We start from the raw sequence: 22,166 nt of genomic DNA, 5'->3' as shown, positions 1-22,166 counted from the left end.
GTGCCACCAGCCCCTAATTCTCAACTAGAGAACACAGTCTGTATTACTCAGCGAGATTGCTCGTCTTCCACAGATTCACCATATTCTGTAGCCTCATAATAATCATAATTATCATAAACTGAAATATATAACTTTGTTGTTCGGTTCTAGTTTTGTCTATTTAATAGATGTTTTGTCTTCTTCAAAAAGACATGGTCCTCTGTTTCCCTACATGTCTGTCTGTGCATGTGTATTATTATTATTTTTTTATTTAAAAATGGTTTATTCAGGAAAGCCATGTGAGCTACACTTGGCTTGTTTACAACGGCGTCCTGATGAGAACATGTACAGTGAATCTGTTTGAGTTTTTTAATTGTTTGTAGTATAATGGACACTTTACCACAAGGGGAATCATTTAAAAAGCAAAAACAGTTTGTCAGTTTAATCACGACAGTATCTGTATTAACCCTGTAATGCCCATTTCTGTATCACATCTGATGCAATGCTTAGCTACCCCTCTATATTATTATTTTTTAAATCCAGCCTCACAAGCCAGAATTTTTCATATGCAGTACATTATGTGTTGCCAGACAGGGAGAAACTTGTGTTTTGTACACAGAACAGAATCTAGTTACATAAATAAAGCAGCTTTTCTCATTTTAAAAATGCTTGGGCAATAGAGATTGTTATTGGTAGGTACTCAATAATTGTGTAGTCAACGGCAAACAAGGGAAAGCTTTGTTTTGTGTTGTGTAATTAAAAGTTTTTTTTAAGGTTTTATTCCAATTTAATTAATGCCTTACCACTTAGTTACTGTAGCTAACAAAATAATAATAATAAAAATGTGTCATGTACATCTATTTAGGTCTCAAATATGTGTTTTTGAAAATAGATTATGTTTTAGCAAACATGTATTTTCATTTTAAAAACAGGGTATCTGGTACTACACAAGGTTAAAGAAATGTTTTATTTCAGGCTTCGCTTCAGGTAGTCTTGAATTTATTTTGTTAGCTTCAATCACTATAAAGCATGTTAAAGGGAATTGTTCAGAGAATCTGAGTATCAGCACAGCCTTGGTCCAAACTGCCAGAGAATTCCACATACAGCTGCAGGCAGTGACAGGGATGTCATCTCTGGCGTTTGTGTTCGCAGAACAGAAAGAGAAGAGTGAAGAAAGTGTATTGAAGCCATGCATGCAGACGCTGAGAGAGACAGAGAGGGGAGAGGGAGAGAGCAGAAAGATAAAAGCAGGAACGAGTGGGCTCAAACTTTTAATGTTAAAACATTTTATTTCAATAACTGCCTTGATTTTTTTGTTTCTTTGTTTCTGTATTCCCAAAAAAGTACAAAAAAAAATCTAAATACATCAAAGGATTAGAAATCACATCAATGAAAACAAAGACACATATTTGTATCACTCCAAGCAAGTTTGCTTTGTTCATATATACTATATATATATATATATATATATATATATATATATATATATATATATATATATATATATATATATATATATATGCTCACTGAATTAGTCAAACAAACATCAAACCTCTGTATTTTTAAAAATGTATATAAAATACACCAATGCAATGCATGCGGTTAAATCAATAAGGCCGGGGGGTGGGGGAAGGGGAGACAGAGGGAAGGTGAAACATATGAAGATGAGTTTGTACTGTTGTAAAAAGTCTGTGGTGCTGCAGTTTGTGTGCCGTCACTGTTGTGCATTTACATCATGTTGTTCTGAAGCGAGTTTACCTCGGAGTTCTCCTCGCACTCAGCTGCCTTGTTGTTCTCATGTTTGGGTGTCAGGGAGTTCTGGATGTTGAGTGCATCGTCCTCCTTGGGAGACACATTCACTGGGTTCTCCAGTTTGTTCTGTGCGTTCGGGTTATCCTGTGGAACAACACCCTCTGTTAACATTCATTACTCCCGACCTACAGCATCCCCTTTTTGGGTTCACGTATGATTGAAGCAAACATCCCAGAAAGATGGATAGTAAATAACTGTATTTTAAAATGCTTCCAGGCTTGAAAGCTTATCCATCAGTGAACTGTTTGTAGGATATATATATATATATATATATATATATATATATATATATATATATATATATATATAGATAGATAGATAGATAGATAGATAGATAGATAGATCTTATGATACTGAAAAGCAGAGAAAACTGAAATGTTGTGGCATAATAAATCACTTTTTTTCACTGTAAACAGATCTAGTGTGTTCTAAATCTAATAAAGGGGATTCTAAGAACTGCAATAGATGTTTTATAAAATTATACAATGCCTCTACTACGATTAAACTGATATGATAATAATCTGCTGCCCCTTGTTAATAATCACCTTTCTTATTTTCCATTAATTAATTTGTGAAGAAAAACAATGAGGTTGATTCTCAAAGCCTTTTACTTCAAAGATTTTTTCAAAAGGAAACAAACACCTGTTAAATTTATATAACTAGAACTAAACACAGCAGCACCTTAAAAGAAAAAAAAAAAGAAAGTAATTTACACTTTGGAGTAAAAGGCTTTGAAAAACAGACCCATAGTCTTAGTTGCTCAATGGAAGAACTGTTTTCTTTGAGTGCTATGCATGGTACAACGAAGGCTACAGACAGACACTCTGCCCAAAAACGTTGCCGACCCCTGAGCTAGGAAGTTGTTCTGCTTTCAGGAAGGCTTAAAAAACTAATCATTATTATTTAAAATACATATTTCATCAGAAGGTTAGCTTCAACCATACTTGGAAGTGTAATACATAGGGACATATAAGTAAGGTGAAACTTGTTTTATTAATCCATATATATATATATATATATATATATATATATATATATATATATATATATATATATATATATATATATATATATATATATATATATATATATATATATATATATATATATATATATATATATTTAGCTCAAAGAGCCAGCTGCCCAACGTTTCGATATGTTGTACATATCTTTCTCAAGGGAGCCTCATATATATATATATATACAGTGCCTTGCAAAAGTATTCAGACCCTTGACCAATTCTCTCATATTACTGAATTACAAATGGTACATTGAAATTTCGTTCTGTTTGATATTTTATTTTAAAACACTGAAACTCAAAATCAATTATTGTAAGGTAACATTGGTTTTATGTTGGGAAATATTTTTAAGAAAAATAAAACACTGAAATATCTTGCTTGCATAAGTATTCAACCCCTGTGCTGTAGAAGCTCCCAGTTTACACCAATGAAAGAAATTGCCCTAATGAGGCTACAATTACTTTACCATTGGCCTCCACCTGTGAACCATTAAAGTTGCTGTCACATTTTCTGGATAAAAACCCCACTGTTGAAGGATCATTGGTTAGGCTTTGAATCTGAAGGAAAATGAAGACCAAAGAGCATTCTACAGAAGTTAGAGATAAAGTAATACAAATGCATAGATTAGGGAAAGGGTACAAAATAATAACCAAGTGTTTGGATATCCCAGTGAGCACAGTTGGATCAATAATCAAGAAGTGGAAGCTGCATCACACCACCCAGGCACTGCCAAGAAAAGGCTGTCCCTCAAAACTCAGCGCTCAGACAAGGAGACTTGTGAGAGAAGCCACAGAGAGGCTAACAATCACTTTGAAGGAGATACAGAGTTCAGTGGCTGGGAGTGGCGTAATGGTGCACCAGTCAACCATATCAAGAGCTCTGCATAACACTGGCCTGTATGGGAGGGTGGCAAGAAAGAAGCCGTTACTCAAAAAGTACCATCTGAAAGCACGTCTGGAAAAGGTTTTGTGGTCAGATGAGACCAAGATAGAGCTTTTTGGCCAAAACTCAAAGCGCTATGTGTGGCGCAAACCTAACACTGCCCATGCCTCAAGACACACCATCCCTACAGTGAAGTATGGTGGTGGCAGCATCATGCTGTGGGGATGCTTCTCATTAGCAGGGACTGGACATCTTGTTAAAATTGAAGGAAGAATGGATGGAGCAAAATACAGGGAAACACTGCAAGAGAACCTGCTTCAATCCGCTAAAAAACTGAAGCTTGGGAGGAAATTCACCTTTCAGCAGGACAATGATCCCAAGCACAAGGCCAAAGCAACATTGGAGTGGCTCAAGAACAAAAAGGTGAATGTCCAACAGTGGCCCAGTCAAAGTCCTGATCTCAATCCTATTGAGAATCTGTGGCACTATTTGAAAATTGCGGTCCACAAGCGTCGTCCAACCAACCTGAACAACCTGGAGCAAATCTGCCAAGAAGAGTGGGCCAAAATCACTCCGACACTGTGTGCAAAGCTGGTACATACTTACCGGAAAAAGACTTAAAGCTGTTATTGCAGCGAAAGGTGGCTCTACCAAATATTAATGTGTGGGGGTTGAATACTTATGCAAGCAAGATATTTCAGTTTTTTATTTTTCTTAAAAATATTTCCCAACATAAAACCAATGTCACCTTACAATAATTGATTTTGAGTTTCAGTGTTTTAAAATAAAATATCAAACAGAACAAAATTTCAATGTACCATTCAGGGGTCTGAATACTTTTGCAAGGCACGCTATATATATATGTACACTGCTGTGCATTTTTCTACTCTGAAGCATTATAAGCGTCAACAATTTACTCAAAGCCTTCCAGTCCTGGGTTTGTCAATTACATATGATGTTTCTCTGTTGTTAATTATGCTTCGGATACCACACCTTGGAAATCGAGTGATGCGAGCCATTTCACTCAATGTTTTTCCTTCATTGTGCAAGTCAAGGTTGTTGTAATCGTAGAAAACACTAGTGGAGGCTTTGAGTAAATTTTCACCTTACTTATATGTCCCCATGTATTACACTTCCAAGTATGGTTGAAGCTAACCTTCTGATGAAATATGTATTTTAAATTTTTCTCATGCATCAGAGTAGAAAAATGCAACATGTCTAAGACTTTTGCACAGCAGTGTTTACTGTATATCTCATGTAATGGAAATCATTTATATATAACTAATTATCTGAGGTTTCATTTAGTATGTTATGGGACTGGCAGCCTGGAGACCGATGTCCTGAGTTACCCCCGGACACTGGTATGGCACAGAAACCCTGCACCCACCCACTCAACCACCTACAGTACAAGCATGCTACCCGCTGTCAGTGTGCCATACATCACAGGGGGAGAGGGTAGTTCAATCTCCAGGCTTATCCAAATGCTCCTAGTAATTAGAATTAAAATGTATCTCTGTAGTATTGTTGTTGTATTATTTGTATGCCCTGTGCTTTGAAGCACAGATGTTAAAGGTTTACTTCTTGATTTGGAAACCTTGAGTTTGATGTTTTTGTTTTCTTTCAATCCTTGGAAGAGCTTGCAGGATTTATTTCTCAGACTAAAACGGGTCAGTGTCTCTCCTGAATCCAGCAGTAAGCCCTCACTGTCTGTCCAGCGCTGTATTGGCACCCCTGTCATGTGTACGTGCAGGGGGATCATTGCACTCTCCACGACTTGCTTTAAGGCACATTGATTTGAACACAGTTCAGCTTCCTCCAAGGATTGGAACCAACATTGTTTCCCAGATCCAAATCAACATTTGTCTTTTGACATTTTAAGAAATCAGAGCAAGGCAATGGCAGCGTGCAGCAGGTACAATGTGAGAAACGGAGCTGCTGGCGCATTACTAAACCTTTAACAGCAGGTGAATGAACTGTGCCAAACTCCTCCACACAAGACAGGCAGGCTCTGGTGTCTGTCAGTTCCGGAGAGAGGTTGGCACAGCGTGTCTAGGGTAACACCCTCCTCGGAGGATGTCCCCAAGACCTGCAAAACAGATGCTGAACAACATGAACATATAAACAGATCCTGTTGTGACTTTTGGCCACAATGAATATCTTTTGTAATATATATTAAATATCACAAAGAAAAAAAGTCATTGTAAACCTTAAAAACAGAGCCTGTTATGTTATTAGCAGGGTAGGATCTCAGTTTATTGTTTCATGCAGAGTGTATTCGGCATGCAATTCAAATCCAAGGTAGAAGCAATGCCAACCCCTAGAACAAGGGAGAGTTTCTGTATGGTATGTCATAAAGCTTGCCATGGTTAACCACAGTCCCCTACAATTAACCACACTACCCAACTGGTTTTAGCATTGTACAAGGGGGTGGTCATAGTATCTGTTGAAGGGCTGAGGTGCTGACAGAACTGGAGAAGGTAGCCCTTTGCCTGTCCGTCTGTCTGTGTATCTGTGTACATGGTGCAGGTACAGCCCCCTCACCCTGGGCTTGTGCAATGATAAATCAGCAGTTAGTGAATGATGAAGGCCCAGATGACTGGAGGTTGAAGCCCTCTGCGTAACCCCAAGCTAGCAGAGCTGCACTAAGGCTTCAGACCACTTGCCCCCCCTGGTCCATTAGCTTACCTGTGTCATTTGAACTCAGATCTCCTGAGAAGATAAACAAGGCTTTAGACAGCGGGGCCACCTATTCCCTGCCCTGGAACTTAACCTCATGAAGTGAGAAATAAAAATCAATTGCAAGGTCTTACTTGCATATACTGTATGTGAGACAGCTGTGCACTGGCAGGAGTTCTATATAGAATCATTAGGGTTCCAAATAGGAAGCATCTAATTATTAAACCCCTGCTGGTTCTGTTTGGAACCCTCAGTAGTTGAGTAAATATAAGAACAGTTCTTTATAGAACTCATACAAAACACAGCTCTGTTTCCACTGCCTAATGCTGCCTGCTTAACCCTGTTGAGCTCTTTGAAACTAGTAATCAGTTCCACCCACAGTGAGGTTCAAACTAATTAATTTGAAACCTGCATGTAGAATTGGAAGTTACATGTGATGCTGATGGGTCAGAAATGTGTGTATATATATATATATGTATGTATGCAGCCCAGAAATACATACATGTGTAGTAAAAAAAAACTGGTAAAAATTGATGCTTCTATTTGTTGTGAATGTTAACTGCCTGCATGACTGTGTAAAACAGGTCAAATTCATCTGAATCATAACTACAACATGTTAAACAGCCTCATATTGTATCCTCATATTGTATTTTTTTTTGTATGTCTACTGAATGTAAAAAAATAGATTTTCTTGATATAAATTAATATTTCCAATAAGTAAGGAGACATTTTAAATTCACAAGGCAGTTAGAGACCTGTGATGAATCTGATATTGGCTCTCTGAAGATGAAATCTTGTTCACTCTGTAGTTTAAGAATGCATATATAGGTTTTGATCACTATTAACAAGCAATAAGGTTATTTGAATAACACCATAATGGCACATTACTAGCATAAAGCTTCATGTCATGTTATAAAGTAATTACAAGGTTTTTTAATGAATGTTTTTATGTTCTTACAACACTATAGTCTGTTAGTAGCATAATGAAGTCTAATATTTAGGGCTATTCCGATTAACAGATTAATCGGACCGATTAATCAACTAAAGATTTGATCGCAGATCATTTCTTTGTACAATTTACTCGTGCATTCTGGGTAGACAGAGAAATGCGTGCTGCTATTTAGGGAAGTGCTGAATTGAAGCATGCTGTCTCCCCCTGGAAGTGGTAGGACAGTGTGGTTTTAAGCTCATATAAAAAGGGGCTAAGGTTGTGTAAAAATCATAATTGCTGTCTTGTTTTGTACAAGAATTGGTAATAGTGTGGTACGGATGTACATATGTATTTGGAAGTGGAATGTTTATATACATTGATTTAAATGATTGCCAAACGTATGTCTGCAAAGTTACTTGTGTGCATTGTAATCAGAGCTGTTGAGCGCTGTGGTAAAATGCAGAGTGGCGCATTTATCCTGAATAACATAAACTGTTGATTTAGTTATAAGCGGTGTACAGGTGTGAGTGGATCTGTGGATGTGGGGAGACAAATAGGCTATTCTGCTGTCCGTGACTACTTTTTGTTAACAAGAAGAGTGTGTGGAATAAGGCTGGATACCATGATTTAAACAATTTACACAATGCTTGCAAATGTCATGAAACTAGCCAGCAGCACCTAACAGCATGTATACAGTTATGGACATTTAGACAAGCTAACATTGATCTGCAGCTAAACAAACAATTTAGACTTGCTGTCAGACAACAAGTCAATGTGAATTGTGAGATTTTGCAAAGACTAATTTGTGTTGTATGTCATCTCGGAGAACAAGAGCTGGCATTTCGTGGGCATGACAAGTCAGATGACTCTCTGAATTGTGGAAATTATGACAAAACCTTACAGCTAGTCAGTGAGTTTGATCCTTTACTGAAGCGGCATTTGGAAACCTCGACTGTTTTTTTCTGATTCAGAATGACCTAATCGAAGCAGTGAGTAATGTCCAACTTAATGCCATTGCCAGAGAAATTGAGAAGGCACCATTTGTTGCTATTCTACTTGATGAAACCTCAGATATAGCCAATAAGCTTTTGACTGTACTGCGTTATGTAACCAAAGACAGTGATGTAGAGCGCTTTGTTGGTTTTACTGTGACAGTCGGACTGCAGCTGCTCTTTTCCAGCATGTTGATGCGGTGTGCCACAAGTTTAAATGTGGTTGCTCAGACATACAGCAGTAATGGCAGTAGAAGTAAGTGGACTTTAGAAATGTGTGAGTGAAAAGTTTCCTTTTGCACCTTTTGTTCACTGCTATGCATTTTAAATATTGTCCTCAGTTTTGCAGCAAAGAATATTAGGGAATGCAGGATTTTTTTTCAAAAATTTGGAATAGCTGCATTTTTTTTCTCAATCTACAAAGCGGTTTGAGCTTCTTCGCAACATAGTTAAAGAAGACTGCCTTCTGTTTATACCATGAGGTGGAATTTTCAGTCGAGGCTTGACAAACCGTTAAGCAGAGCAAAGAAGCTCTGATCGAACTCTTTGAAAGTGTGGTGTATAATCCAGCACACTGGAACGCTCCATCCTATTCCTCAGCCAAGGACTTTCTCACCATGATTGATGATATTAAGTTTGTGTTTCTCCTCTGCCTTTACAGTGACATATTCGAAATGACAGAAGTGTTGTTCGACGTGCTTCAAACCAAGATGTACGATATCGGGTTTTGTATTCAGCAGATTCGCAAGACATCTAACCGAATTCACCGAAAGTGACAAACATTTTCTGAGTTTTGGAAAGAGGTGTCGGAGCTGAGTATACATGAACCAAGGCAAAAAAGAGTGAGACAAGAAAGTTCAGATTCAGAGAAACTTGAGTTTGTCCAGTTGCTGAATCCAAAAAGATTCACGGAGTTCCAGACACATTTTCCAGCTGATGCTATGAAATCACTGGAAGCATCCTATGCAAATGTTTTTGACAGCAGTCTGTTCCGTGCTGAACTGTGTGCTGTGTATAACTCAGATCAGCTGCAGAGGAAAGGTGCATTTGACCTGTATAAAACAATGCATACGCTGGACTTACAAACTTGCTTTTCTGAGGTCAACAAGTTGGCAGCATTAATTCTAACTATTCCCTACTCTACGACCACAGTGGAAAGATCTTTTTCAACTTTAAAGCGGATAAAGACATTCACACGGAACACCCAGGCCGGCAAACGCCTGTCCAACTTAGCCTCCTCAGTTTAGTCACTGAGTAGTCTTTTATATTCCCAATGCACGTTAGAAATGTCATGTAAAAAGTTGTTGCATGCCTTGCTAAACAAGTCACAGCACGCCACTGCCACCTGCGCTTTGAAACCAGTCCCGTTCATTTTCATCAATAGCAGACAGAGCACTTGGTGCTTAGAACTGGGACTTTGCCATTGTCAGTTAGGATGTGTCTGGCTGGCAGAATCTGGTCTGTCCGCCTCACTCCTCTGAAGTTAGCTAATTAGTGCTCGGTGCAAAGGGAAATATTGGAAGGTACTTAGGAATAGGAATTATATAAAGATGTGATACACAACGGCAAGCTTTGACCTCAGTGTAAAGCCCATTTTCAGATTAGATTGCAGCCTGCTGATGAAACTGGCTGCAGCTTCAGTTTTTTTTTTGAATGAGATGAGGTTGAATTTTACAGACTGGTTTCATGCCATTAGAGAGAGAGGCTGTCAGGTTAGATGCAAATTGGGTTACATTTCAATGTTGTGGGTAAATTGGATTTTAAAATGCCTTGTGGGACAATGAAGGTCCTGTCACTAAGGGTAACTATCACCCCACAGGAAGCTTTGGTGGAAAATGGTTATTTCTATGGTAGCTGAAAGTGAATGAAATTAAAAGTACTGCAATTTCAGGTAATCTGAGCAGCAAAGGGGACATTCAGCTACCAAAAAGCTAAGTTACAATTTAATCTATCATGAAAGAAAATTATTTAAAATAAAACAAACAAGCAAATAACCAAGATATCTATGGCACATGAAGGGGGGTGATAATGTTGCTACTACTGTGCCTCCAGTGCTATTGAAAATCACAGGATTTTAAAGGCCTGCTTTCCTCTTGTAAGTAAACCTTGCAATAACTTCTTCTTGGTATCTTGTTTTTTTTATTTGTAAACATGCTGGTGTTATAGACCAGTACAACATAAACAGTATTCAATTTTGGGGCATATTCCAAAAACAATAGGAGCACAGGGACACTGAGGGACACACATTAACTGGTTTGTGCTGCCCCCCGTCACTCCCACACAATGACGTTTCATTTCTCTCTGCTTACCTGGCCACCAGGTTCCTCTGTGCTTTTACATTCCCAGGTGTATCTGCTGATGGTTTTCTAGTTGGGAAAGTTATTATTTCTTTAGAAATTGAAATATTCTCATTGTTAGTACTACAGGAAACTCCATAGAAGAGGTGTGTAAGACCTAAATACAGCTAGTATGGATTCTCTGAATAAAGAACTTCAAGCTAATACACCAATGCAGCGAACCTGACCTTGAAAAGCAGGGCAACTCAATAATCTTGTTACAAATTCTTGGCTTACAAATAACCTTGATTCATGGGAACCCTGTAGATGATTTTTAGTAGGAGTGTTTTTTCCGCTTGGATCTTTAGTCTGTAGTTCTGATTCCTGGTTGGGTGTTGGAAGAATCCCATAATCAGGTGATCCAAAGGAGACACAATGATTGTATTCTCTAGTTCTTGGGAATTCTCTCTCTCCCAGCAGCCTTTGAAAGCAATAGGCAATTTCTGTGTCTCCCATGATGCATTACATAATAAGGTAATTTTCCCATGATGAACAAGCAGAAATCAGAGCCACAAGCTTAAAGTTTTTGTAGCTATTATTTTTTAAAAAAAATTTACCTGCTGTACACTTCCATTTTCTGCATATGTAGGTCTCAAATGTGCAATTTTGAAAGAATTATTGTTAAACATGCTATAGTAAACATGCATTTACATTTTTAAAAAATATTATCTGGTACTAAATGTAAGAAATCAGTTTGCAAGTCATGCTTTCAGATAGTGCTGCACTTCATTTTACCTGGAGGGTGACATTGCCCCCACCCCTTCAACTACTTTTTCCTTTAATTTACTAACCAGCTAATGCAGCTAATGGAAGTGTAAAGCAGGTAAGATTTATAAAATTATTATGATAGCTAAAACCACTTTATCTTTAAAACGCAAATAAGTAAGGTCACTCTTAACACAACATAGAGACAAGTAGAGTGAATTAGGAACATAATAAATGTGAGAAGGCCATTCAGCCCATCTAACTGTTCCCTGAACCTCATCCATGCATCTCTTGACGAATCCCAACAAATCAACAGCAGCAACATGGCTTGGCCCTGCATTCCAGATCAGATTCACTCAATTGGTTTATCAGCTATACGTTGTTTCATTTGGCTATGGGATTTCTACACAATCACACCACTAATTGATTGGGTGTTTGTGCAGCAAACAGTACTATCGTGTGGCTTCCTAGGTTCTTAAAGGGAAAGTCTTATTTGTAACTGTCCACACACCCCTGCCTGGGAATGTAACACAGTCAAAGCTAATCAGAGACAAATTGGCTGCATTCATGCCAGTATTCCCAGTCCACCTCCTTAGTCTACAGCAGGGGTAGGCAATTCCGGTCCTGGAGGGCCGGTGTCCCTCCTGGTGTTTGTTCCAACTGACCAATTAAGCTTCTAATAAGCACTTAATTGGTCCAATTAAGTAATTTAGGGTACAGTTGTTTCATTTGTAAAGGTTAGAGACTGCTGTGAAACACAATAAATGCCAAAACATCTTTAGAAGCAGCTGAGACAGGTCTCATGAATGCTGTACCAGACTGTGTTGAATTCATAAAAATGGGCTTGAAAAAAACACAATGACAACCTTTTCATAAAACACGAGCAAATGTTTTATGAATAGGGGTCAATGCGGCTCAAAATCACTTATAGGGACTGCACTAGAGGGAGCTGTTAAATGAATTAGTCTATATATAGGAGATGATGAATTGCTGTACATGTCTTTTCTAGATGGCAGCAATGTTGTTAACCTGTCAGCACTCAGAACACCACCTCGGGGAGATGTTGCACCCAGACCGGGCTAATAAAAGGTTACATAAAGTAAATATTTAAAAAATAAATTAAAACCCAATTCCATGATCCAGGGTAAACATTCGAAACTGATTGACAGACAAGGCTGAGTGACAGACAGACAAGCTGCAACGTCTCCCATGGGCGTTCATGGGACCAACAGAACATTCAATGGGGTAACAAGGGGAAGAATGGCGATGGGGAGCTGATTTTAAAATAGGAGACAGGCCAGGTTTTCACACGATTGATGATGAAATATCAGCTTTATGTGTTCGACATTTCCACTCTTGTTTTCCTCTTTTTTTCTGATGCTTATTTCCTTTATTTTCGGGCACAATAAAAGCGCTTCATGTCAAGTTTATGTACACTGACAGCAGAATGGAATTGCAGAAAACTGGGTCAAGCAGCTGACTTTAAATATCATTATCTCATTGCTAGCCAATAAGAGTGGACTGCATAGCCCAGGACTCATGATCTGTATAGATCCCCGGGAGCTATTTGACTGGACAGCTTCATAAAGCCTGATGGAAGTTAGAGCATCTTTAGTCAACTGCTACACTCAAGAGTCAAGCTGCACTCCTACCTGACTCTGGGGCTGCAGGATGTTAATGCACTTTACTAAAATAATATTTACAGGCGTGTCAAATCTGGCACTGATTAGTCACGCCAGTCCAGGCATTTATTCAATCCTGTCCCTGTTTTGTACATTTTTATTCTGCATTGCTTTCCAGCGCACAGAAATGACCTTTTACAGACAGCCTCTGATATCTGCAGTGATTACTCTATGTATGTTAGGCTAAGAGGCAATACTGAATAACGGGCCTGGCTGCTACAGATCCCTGAGCTGGCCTAGTGGCATGGTGCCGGGTTTAGTGTGTGTGTCTTAGCTGGCCTGTCCTCCCTGTTGAGATGGCCCCTGGAGGTGAAACGCAGGCCCCCGTGCAGAAAAGAGAGAGAGAGAGAGAGAGGAGAGAGAGAGAGAGAGAGAGAGAGAGAGAGAGAGAGAGAGAGAGAGAGAGAGAGAGAGAGAGAGAGAAGAAGGACGTTACCTGACAGATAATGTTATCATAGTAAGCCAAAGCACGGGCATGAGGGAGGTTAGGTGGGGTGTCGCAAAGTTTCCTTACATTTGGGTGCGAGCCCTCAGCGATGGTCGACAGCGAGAAATTATCATTGTGCTGCTCCGAAGGAGGACGGTACTTACTGAGGAGAGAGAAGAACAAGAAAGAGAGGAGTGAGAGAGGGACAGGGGTGGGAGACGGGACATGTATTGGGATACATATTGCTGTTTTGAAGAAGAAGAAGAAGAAGAAGAAGAAGAAGAAGAAGAAGAAGAACTAATTAGTATACCCAACTGTGGTATAATAAGGTTACAATTCTATAAAGTGTTTCTGGTGACATATAAATCTTTTGATTTATTCATGTCACCAGAAACCCAAGACAGAATTACAGCCTTATATGGACAGTTTTGGTATATATTATTTGTTATAATACATATAATACATGGTGACATAACAGAATTAACAAATCTTAGAACTAGCAGTGTTTATTTTTTTAGCAAAGAAGTATTGAGAATAACACTGGAAAACAGAATTTAAAAAATTGTAAAACAAGTTCATTTTTTAACAATTCATTTAAAACGTCAGTAATTAAAAAAAAAAAATATATATATATATATATATATATATATATATATATATATATATATATATATAGTGCCTTGCAAAAGTATTCAGACCCCTGACCATTTCTCTCATATTACTGAACTACAAATGGTATATTGAAATTTGTTCTGTTTGATATTTTATTTTAAAACACTGAAACTCAAAATCAATTATTGTAAGGTGACATTGGTTTTATGTTGGGAAATATTTTTAAGAAAAATAAAAAACTGATATATATATATATATATATATATATATATATATATATATATATATATATATATATATTAACATTTTTGGGGGTGGGAAAACTACATGTATTATTATTAAGAATCATAATAGAACATTTTTGGAGGGTGGAGTTGGTTGATTTCTTGTCACACTCAAAAGCTTCTGCTTTCTGAGGGTCGGAGTTGGTTGATTTCTTGTCACACTCAAAAGCTTCTGCTTTCTGAGGGTCATCAGTCTACACTGCCTAACATCCCCACGGAGGTCATGTGGCTGAGCTCATTTCTTACTAAATGTACGTTGCTTATTGTTTTACTTGCCTTATTCTCCTCGTCCGCAAATTTCTCCCTGTCTTCTGCGGATAAAACTTTAATCTGCAGACCGTTGTTGTTTGTTTTGGTATTGACAGTGTTTTCTTGTGTTCATGTACTGGTGGTAGAGTTTGTTTCTAAATATTAAGGTTAGCAGTTTTATCATCAATCTTATTATACACAGGTCTTGCGCCACCACCTAATAAGAACCCAGCGGCTGTCACGAGGGAGCTGTAGGAACCGGCCTTTGACTGCAAAACAAAGCCCACGGCCTCCAGGGAAACTAAATGCCTGTATTGCTACAGGGGGCTGCAATGAATAGACAAACAGTTGAATAGAAAAGTGACTGTAGACCTCAGAAACGGGTAGCCAACTAGTCGCACGCCACTTGATTGAGAAGTATTTGTGAAGAGTGCGGTTTCAGATGGGCTGAAGAGCAGACATTATCAAATACATCGGCCCAGATATTCGCAATCCCCTTGCAAAATTTGTGCCTCGCAAAAATTAGTGCTTTTGCACAAAAATTTATATTTTCCAACACGGCACCAAAGTTGGAAAATAGCAGTTTTTTGCTATACCAATATAGAAATGCACAAGAGCTACGTGTGAATGTGCAGAATTGAAATACTACACGACAATGGACTGTTAACAATACCCTGCCAAGCAGCTATCATAAGTGTACAGTATATACCAATATTCCTCAGACAAGTCTACACTCAACTGTAACCTGCACATGGAATGCAGAATCAAAGCTCAACACACATCGGTAGCATTGGCACCCCCAAAGTTGCATACCTACCCCCACAAATATATAAATAAGCTACTAGATGGAGAAAAGAAACAATGGACCACAGGATAATGTAGGCTATTCAACATATAACTTAAATTAAAATATATTGTAGCGACTTGCTAACTGGATAAGTTTCAACATGAAGGAAACAGACAAAATATCCCTGTAGCATCAAACCACTCTATTTTACAGAAACACACCTGTGAGCCGGTGTTCGGAGTACCTCCGACCTGTGCTCCTTACACTATACATCATATTTACAGAAGTGTGGACTGTAAAACAAACCTACAATAGTGAAAACACTACTCTTTTCGGAATCCCAGAAGACGGGAATCTCAGCATGGAGCCGGCCATGAATACTGCCTGTGGATGCAGTCTGCACATGTGTATCCCTTACTCATACTCCTGCTGAAAGCCCCTTCCATCTGCCCCCCACTTACCACGCACCCTGCTCCTACCACACCTGTATGGCATAGTCAATAGCAAGGACTGCAGATTGTGGATGTCCAAGTATGCTTCTGATATCAATGACAAATAAATAACAATACTTAAAAAAAAAAAAAGTCAGCTGTGTCCTTATACCTGAGTGTGGAATTACCGGGTGAGTGGCATGAAAAGGAAAGGGAGTCTTTGGAGATGCAACTACAGGGATATTTTGCAGATTGAGCCCTTGGGCACTGTGGCCCTTTGCCAATGTTGCTGAGGATAGGGCACTTAGCTAAACGCATGTAATGGAAACATTCTGCGCATTGCAAGCCTGTCACGCTTATCGCAAAACGTAGCCATTTTCATTCAAATTTGGCCTTTGGAACAGTTCAAATAATTTTGTGCTTAAGCATATGAAATTTGCGCACATGCATACATTTGTATCTAATGTTTATCATTATCATAGGCATAAGCTAAATATTTAAAGGGCCATCACAGATTCTATGGAATTCAAACAGATTTAGGCCTATCAATGCTGTGCGGTTTGCTGGGAAGTGAGTTTATGATTTCTCTACTTCTGTCTCCATAATTTTGACAGGCGTCACACAAATATGAGTACATGTTACCTATTCTAATTCATTTACATTTTTTGACTTTCTTGTTTTCTGTTACAGTACCATCCGTTTTTTTTCCCCTCTAGCCGTGATCACGCTTATCAAACTGCTACTGCTCCTGTCTGGACTGATCTGATTTTTGAAATGTGTTTTTTTGTAAGAACTGTAAGTTGCCCTGGATAAGGGCGTCTGTTATAAGAAAATACACACATACATTAACAAGAACAACAACAATTAATAATATTAATAATCCAGCTGGAATCACCTGTTTTGTTATAGCCTATATATAACTTGCTTGACAAACCTGGGGGGCAATTAATTCAACTTAAATAAAATGGTCTGAACGGGCAGTGGAATAAGGAAGGAGCACCTTTCGTACATTAACTTTATATTCAAAAAGCCAACAAAATGTACCAATACAGTAATCAGTAGCATAGCCTACTACTGTATAGCAGTGTCTTTGATACTGAAATCTATGTGAATGCAAGGTAAGGAGGTGCAAACTGTTGCTTGATCGATCTAGGGTTGATATACTGCTGTATGTGTCTATTAAAGTAAAGTGTTCCTGCATTATACAGGTAGTTGTTTAGTATCTGCCGGCTGGGTCTATGTTACACACTGACGGTATGTACGATGATACCGTGCTGTACTCTTGATTCTGTTTTGGGAGTTATTCTTTCAGCACCAAGAAAGCGTGCTTGGGGAAGTGATTCGTTTTCTTTTGGTCTGAAAGAACAATCATGATTGCAGCTTCCCTGTTTATTTTTTAAACATGTATTAACACTAGTGATGCTGCTATCACAACCGTTCTTTTGAATATAATCATTATATAGATGTGGACGGAACCTTGTATGATCGCTGGGTGTTTTCCATTGCTGTAGTACCTCGGAAAGTGCCTGCATTTCACTTCAGTGATGGATGAGTGAGTGCTGGAGCGATGTGCGCAGAGTTAAGGCTTGCTTTTTAAAAGCGTTATTTTGTGCCTCACAAAACTGGTTTTGTGCTTGGCGCACACTTTCGAACACGGCAGGATCTCGCAAATTTTCGGCCACTCCCACCAAATTGCGCTATGCATACATTATATTTGTGCACAGCGCAAAACGGATTGTAGCACGCAAAAAGAAGTTTAGAATATGGCACATTTTGCACATAACCCTCTGCGCGGTGCGCAAACCTTTTGAATATCTGGGCCATAATTTATTAAATAGTCAACCTATTTGACTATTTGTACCTCAACAATTCGACTCTGTCAAATCAGTAGTAGTTCTACCCCTAATTGCTACAGTAGCCTCTATCAGCTGTCTCCCTTTACAGTTAACAGTCACTGAAACATTTCCACATCAATTATTACTTCCCCCCTTGATTCCACTATATTCAAATTTAGTGATTTATTGTACTGTTGTTTCGCACCACACTGTCCCATAGAGGAAGCAAAAAACAATGTTATAGCTCAGGGGGGTGGGAGTTCTTGTAGAACAAAATCGGTGAGTGTAGCAGGGCAGCAGGAGAGAAACCCTGCACATGAAAAGGGGGCGGGGCAAAGCCCTGCCATAAAATATGGTGTTTTGTTTACTTTACAACAGGGTATCCCTCCGCCCCTGTGCAGTTTATTTTACATTTGTTTTGTTGTATTATTTATTTATTTAGGCGAGGTCTACAGCTCGTCCTCTGCCAGTAGTGATTAAAAAAAAAAAAAAACTTGTGCAGATTGTGGCCGAGGGGTAATGAGATAATTGATAGTTAACCCCTCGGCCATAGTAAATAAAAGCCTGCAGCTCTCTGCACTCGGGGTGGGTGTTCAGAGGACAGAATGAGAGCAAGAGAGCAAGAGAGCAAGAGCAAGCAGAGAGTGTTTAAAAATACAGGATCAGTGAAAGCGATTGCCCAGCCTGACCTGAGTTTTGTTGTGTTTTTTGTTTGAGATTTGTTTTTGTTTGAATATTTATTTTGCTCTGTGAGCAGTGTTTTTTTTTGGTTAATATTTTATTTAAAAATAAACGGCCCCGCAGCGCCTTTTGCACCGCAGTATTTTTCCTTTGTTTTTCTTCCTGCCTCTGGCCTGACGTCACCACACGGCTTCCCTGTCACAGTGCTTTTATTATGTATACCAACAAAGAGAAACCTTAACACAATGTAGGAGCTAAGGAAGGAACAACACACTGTCTGTCTGTCAGGCTTATAATTATATAACTCCACTTACACAGCTGTACTGGAGAGACTTAATTTAAAGTGAACACAAATTGAGTGTTCCTGTGTAATTCAGTACAGAGCATGCCCATTTCATTTAATTTCTTTTGCACATATATCTGCTGCACACTTTTTTATGGGTGAAGGACTATTGAGTTGTGCATACAGTAGAGTACAGTACAGTACAAGAAAAAATATGAATGAGGACATTAGGCATATCTATGCTCATTTGGTTTCCGAGAAGCCCACTGACCTAAAAAACTTTGTCATGTTGAGTCTAATAGTCCCAGTGAGTCAACATCAATAACCCATTTATACTAGCCACTTGTAAGCTGGCTCTGAGGCGGATTAACTCTTAACACATTTTTTTTTTGTTTGTTTGTTTGTTTTTTTGTAGTGTAAATGTCATCATTGTCACTCATCCATCTCCTTGGGGATAAGACTCACTCAGCTGAAGCCAGGGACATGACAGGCCAGAGTGATTGGAGCTGGTAGTGAGAATATTTTTGTAATTGTCTATTCTGTGCGGTTTCACTCACGCACAGGATCCTGGACATTTATCTTGGTAACCGTTAATAAGAGTCTACTAGTACTAACTGACACAAAAAGTACTCATGAAAACTGAGACATTGAAATGGGTCCTAGATACTTCAATAACAAGGCATGACAAACGTATTGTTGATAAAAATAAATCTTAATTACAGAATTTAAAAACGCACCTTTCTACCATTTTCTGAACAGTGTTTCACCTCCAAATACTGTTAGCGTGTATCATCTCCAAACAGACGCATTTTCACTGCAGGGCTACTCACACCTGTACCCACGCACTTTTCTACAAAAACAACGTCTGTGTCTAACTTAACAAATACAGTTAGGGTTGGATGATCCCTGGCAGTTCCATAAATGTCTATAAACATGAAGGTAAAGAAAAAGACAATGAATGTTTGACGTAACGCATTAGTAAAAAAAATCTTATTAAGCCTTAAGACCCCCCAAATCTTGAAATAATTAATAACTAAACATAATTTGTGGGACATATTTATACATTTTATCATGGCCCTGTGTGAATTTCAAAACTGGCTACACCTTTTAAATTTAAAAAATCTGGGCTTTAGAAACAAGAGAGTTGTCTTCCAAGTTTGCAGCAAACAGAAAAAATGTTAATTGTTTACAGATTGTTTATATTCTCTTCATTTAATTTTCTGTAGTAAAATAAAGTTTGTTTCTTAAATTTCAACTGTTGTCCTGGGTTAAAATATTCCGTTTTTGATATATATTAATGTTGTTGTAATCTGAGAAGGTTAAACTAATATAAAACCTACATGCAAAATTACAAAGCAAAATATAAGCTTAGTTTTAAACAATGTCTTTTTTTTTTTTACAGCAGCAGCATTTGAACATAGTATTTTAAGGTGTAAACAGGTGCCCACTTAATTTGCAGCTGTCTCCTCTGGTCCAGATTTCTGTGCTGAATATAAAGTACTGTCGAGGATTATTAAATTATTGGCTAATACATTTCACTACGAGCAACCATTAAAGTCACCGTTTAAATTGACATTTCTAAATTCAAATGGGAAACCAAGAAGTATAAATAAAATAAATGATGCATCTACTGCACTGTCCTATGTGTGAGCAGGTACTTTCCATTGACATCCGTGAGCTGTAATATAATAATTGTCCAGAAGGTGGTGCTGGCGTATATACTCATGACAGCAGCACATTATCAAGCTGACAGAATATTTCTATTTTTATTTTAAAAGCCATACCACCAATGAAAACACTGATCATAAAATTATTGTAACTCAAGTAATAAGTTGTAAAGCTATGTTTGCAGCCGAGAGATTTGTATAGAAGGTATATAAGGCTACAGAATACCCTACAACAGACTATATAGATTTTATAAAACTCATCCTAAGCTGCCTTTTGTTTTCACTGTAATATCTGGTCAGCTGATGTTTAGGGTTAAGGCTTGGGCTAGGGCTAGGGCTATAGTTAGGGTGATGTTTAGAGTTAGTGTAAGGGCTGGGGTTTGGGTAATATGAAATGTTACTAGTTTCGTAATCGATTATCGCATAGACATTTATCAACGATAATCGATGCATTGACAATTTATTTTTAAAAATAAAGAAACATTTGTTTTTTTTAACAGAAGATCCAATAACTAAAAACTCTGTTGTGCATAATAGTTAAACAAAAAGGCACCACTTATATTCAAATTAGAACACTTATTAAAAAAGAAATACAAAGGACTTGAGTTTAACAACTGAAAAGAATATGCGTCTGTCTGCATCAGGTGTCCCTTTAACATTGTAATAATAAAAAATACTTTATTTTAACAGTAATTTTTATCTGAACTATGTTTCTTCATTACTGTTAACATTTTATGTCCAAAAGCAAAGCAAAACATTTGAATTAATCTCACAAGTCCTGACTAATTTAACTATCATACTAAATTCAGCTTCTTTTTATTTAATATTGCTATATAATCCAAACATAACATGCTTTAAAACAAAAGGTAAATCAGTAGATTTAATAGATTTAAAAAAAAAAACGTGAATACAATAGACTTACAGTGACTCTCAAAAGTATTCACCCCCCTTGGACGTTTTCCACATTTTATTGTGTTACAACATGGAATCAAAATGGATTTAATTAGGAGTTTTTGCCACTGCTCAACACAAAAAAGTCTACAATGTCAAAGTGAAAAATAAAATCTACAAATTGTTCTAAATTAATTACAAATACAAAACAGAAAATAATTGATTGCATAAGTATTCACCCCCTTGAGTCAATATTTGGCAGAGGCATCTTTGGCAGCAATTACAGCCATGAGTCTATTTGGATAAGTCTCTACCAGCTTTACACATCTGGAAACTGTAATTTTTGCCCATTCTTCTTTGCAAAATTGCTCAAGCTCCGTCAAGTTGGATGGGGACCTTTGGTGAACAACAATTTTCAACATATGGAATAAGGTTCTTCAAATGCACCAATCAGGGGTAGGATAGAAGAACATTTCCAAGGCATTGAATATCCCCCGGAGCACAGTAAAGTCCATTATTAAGAAATGGAGAGAATATGGCACAACTGTGAATCTGTCTAGAACAGGCCATCCTCAAAAACTGAGTATCCAGGCGAGAAGGGCACTAGTCAGGGAGGCCACCAAGAGGCCTATGGCAACTCTAAAGGGGTTACAGTCTTCCACGGCTGAGCTGGGAGACACTGTGCATACGGCAACAATAGCCCGGATGCTTCACAAAACTGGCCTTTGGGAGAGTGGCAAAAAGAAAGCCACTGTTGAAAAAAACTCGCATCAAATCTCGGCTAGAGTTTGCCAGAAGACATGTGTGTGACTCTGAGACCAAGTGGAAGAAGATTCTATGGTCTGATGAGACCAAAATAGAGCTTTTTGGCCTCAACGCTAAGCGCTATGTTTGGCGCAAGCCTAACACTGCACATCATCCTGAGAACACCATCCCTACCATGAAGCATGGTGGTGGCAGCATCATGCTATGGGGATGCTTCTCTGCGTCAGGGCCTGGAAAGCT

General features: G+C 38.2%; 1 protein-coding gene across 7 annotated transcripts in view; it reads right to left on the bottom strand.

The window, feature by feature from the left end:
• Positions 1 to 1,257: 1,257 nt before the first annotated feature.
• Positions 1,258 to 22,166, bottom strand: part of LOC117400600 (chondroitin sulfate proteoglycan 5-like) — a 57,936-nt gene continuing 37,027 nt past the window's right edge. The window contains exons 4-7 of one of the 7 annotated variants that reach the window (XR_009328524.1): positions 13,529 to 13,604; positions 10,601 to 10,657; positions 6,378 to 6,462; positions 1,745 to 1,875 (exon numbers count right to left, since the gene is read on the bottom strand). Coding sequence is in view for 6 of the 7 variants with exons in the window: in XM_059022739.1 (XP_058878722.1) it covers positions 1,708 to 1,875; positions 13,451 to 13,604 (322 nt within the window). In the remaining variant the exon portion in view is untranslated. Of the gene's footprint in view, positions 1,876 to 6,377; positions 6,463 to 10,600; positions 10,658 to 11,179; positions 13,318 to 13,450; positions 13,605 to 22,166 lie in introns of those variants that run through there. The other 6 variants (XM_034000792.3, XM_034000790.3, XM_059022739.1 and 3 more) reach the window with 6 other exon arrangements.

This window comes from Acipenser ruthenus, chromosome 4 (genome assembly GCF_902713425.1).
Source record: "Acipenser ruthenus chromosome 4, fAciRut3.2 maternal haplotype, whole genome shotgun sequence".
In the NCBI taxonomy this organism is placed as follows: Eukaryota; Metazoa; Chordata; class Actinopteri; order Acipenseriformes; family Acipenseridae; genus Acipenser; species Acipenser ruthenus.
Note: the sequence above shows the minus strand (reverse complement) of the source record. Positions and strands in the feature narration are given on the sequence as shown.